Source organism: Mus pahari, chromosome 12 (genome assembly GCF_900095145.1).
Source record: "Mus pahari chromosome 12, PAHARI_EIJ_v1.1, whole genome shotgun sequence".
NCBI lineage: Eukaryota > Metazoa > Chordata > Mammalia > Rodentia > Muridae > Mus > Mus pahari.
In genome coordinates this window covers 9,875,534-9,878,017 of record NC_034601.1, presented here as the reverse complement: position 1 = coordinate 9,878,017, position 2,484 = coordinate 9,875,534, and the positions used below count along the sequence as shown (strand labels likewise).

General features: G+C 37.6%; 1 protein-coding gene across 5 annotated transcripts in view; it reads left to right on the top strand.

The window, feature by feature from the left end:
* The window catches only part of Pdxdc1 (pyridoxal dependent decarboxylase domain containing 1), a 71,462-nt gene that overhangs the window by 22,242 nt on the left and 46,736 nt on the right, over positions 1–2,484 (top strand). For all 5 annotated transcript variants that reach the window (XM_029544894.1, XM_029544893.1, XM_021210033.2 and 2 more), the window contains exon 4: positions 713–793. In XM_029544894.1, coding sequence (XP_029400754.1) covers positions 713–793 — 81 coding nt within the window. The remainder of the gene's footprint in view (positions 1–712; positions 794–2,484) is intronic.

The window sequence follows — 2,484 nt, the reverse complement described above, 5'->3', positions numbered from 1 at the left end:
TGATGTTGTGCAGGAATAGAAACCCTGACTAAGACACACCACCACTCGCTGGCCACTCATTTTCTTATTAGTAGAGTATTTTTACATTTTATGCACCACAAATTGCCTTGCCACTTCATACTGTTTTAGTCAGTGACATTTTCTTCTGAGTGAAGGAAATGAACAGTTAACGGCATATCTTGTATAGAAGTCAATCAGTCTATCCTCAAAGCAAGTCTCAAATTTTCCAACTTGGATAAGAGTTGGAAGTAAATTACTTGTTTAAGGCTATTGTTTCAATTGGACAAGACTCCGGAGGAAGAAAATAAGATTGATATACCTGTGTCATTAGAGTTTTTGTTGGTTTTATAGCCTTTTAGCATTCTTACAAAGACTGGCTCTTAAAACATAACTTGTTAAAAATTCTCTCCTCTTCAAGAATGAAATGATCTATTATAGAAATATGGCTAGAGCAATATTGAAAATACTTTCAAAAATCAAATAAATTTGGATCAAATAATCGTTAAGTAAAGTTATATAATTTGAAGGTTTTTAAAAATATATAACCTGTTTTTAAATATTCTTTGTCTTCTAAGCAAGCTACCAGATATTTAAAAAGGAAAAACAACAACAAGAAAAAAATCCCTTCAAGTTAGTTTGAATGAGAGAAACAGTTGGAGAAGGGGAGGGGGTTGTGTGTTCTTTGTACCCACCTATCCTTTTTGTTCTGCAGTGGACAAGATATGGTGAGCATCCTCCAGTTAGTTCAAAATCTGATGCATGGAGATGAAGATGAGGAGCCCCAGAGCACCAGGTAATGAAGGGATGCTGGCAACTTGCCTTCAAAAGTCTGTTCTTGGCAGGGTGGTGATGGCTCATGCTTTTAATCCTAGGACTCAGGAAGCAGAGGCAGGTGGATTTCTGTGAGTTTGAGGCCAACCTGGTCTACAGAACAAGTTCCAGGACAGCCATAGCTACAGAGAGAAAGAAACCCTGTCTCGAAAAACGAGACAAAATGAAAAAAAAAAAAAGTCTATTCTTGACTTGTTCTTGAGTGGCTCAAGAAAGAAACTTCATTAAGAGTAATTAATTTCATTAAAAGTTACATTGGTGGGCTGGTGAGATGGCTCAGTGGGTAAGAGCACCCGACTGCTCTTCTGAAGGTCNGGAGTTCAAATCCCAGCAACCACATGGTGGCTCATAACCATCCATAACAAGATCTGACTCCCTCTTCTGGAGTGTCTGAAGACAGCTACAGTGTACTTACATATAATAAATAAATAAATCTTTAAAAAAAAAAAAGAAAATTGTTTTCTAGGCTCTGGTAGCACTTATGTATCCTGAGTTTAATTACCCAGTACTGAAACATACACAGGCTTCCCTACCTGGTTCTCTTTTGTGGCCATTAACAATTGCCAGTTTATTCTTCCACAGGTATTTTATGTGTTTGTGTATACAAGCAAAACATCCATACACACCCCTCCAGTACTTAAATACTATTCACCCTGCCTTTCTTCACTTGGGTCTTGGACTTCATTGCATGTCACATAAAGAATTTTCTCTTTGTTAAGAGCAACTTTATTTTACTTTGAATAGATGAATAGAATTTTATGAATAGAACTTTATTTTGTGTTTCTGTTTTACTGATACAAATATTGCTGCAGCCAATAACTTTAAACATATGTCATTTCTCACTGGGCAAGTGTATTTGTGTATAAGTCATAGAGGCAGGATGCTGGGCCAGACAGTGCATGTATGCATTTGTAATTTTGGTAGAGCCAAATATTGCTCCTAGGAGATAATACATTTCATAGGCTCACAGACCATGTGTGAGAATTCTTTCTCCACACCTTTGCTTCAATGGTATTAGCAAACTTAAGGATCTCTGTTAAGTGATGAGTGGGAGGTATAATATTTTTCTTACAAACTAGATTATGTCTTTTTATATTTTCAAAGACTTGATACTGGGGATATAGCTCAATGGTAGAACACTTGCCTCACGTGGGCAAGGTCTCAAGTTCAAGCCTTAGAATCTTTTTTGAAAAAAGACTTTTAAAAAGACTTTATTTATGTGTATGTGTCTGTGTGGATGTATGCTACATATATATATGCATGTCTGTGGAAGCTGGCACCCTACACCTGAGCTGTATTACTCTTCTGCGGTTCATCGTCATTATCATAATTGTTTTATGTAGGATTTTTTTGCCTTCATGTATACCTGTGTACCACTTGAATGCCTGATCCCTGCAGAAGTCAGAAGTGTGTGTCTGATCTCTTCAGACAGGAGTTACAGATGGTTATGACCCACCATGTAGATGCTAGGAACAAAACTGTGTCCCCTCCCAGAGTAGCTAGAGCTCTTAAACTTGTGAACCATCTCTCCAGCCTTCCTTTATAGCTCGAAAGGGTGATTTTATTTGTTTGTTTGTTTTTTGTTTTTTGAGACAGGGTTTCTCTGTATAGCCCTGGCTGTCCTGGAACTCACTTTGTAGACCAGGCTGGCCT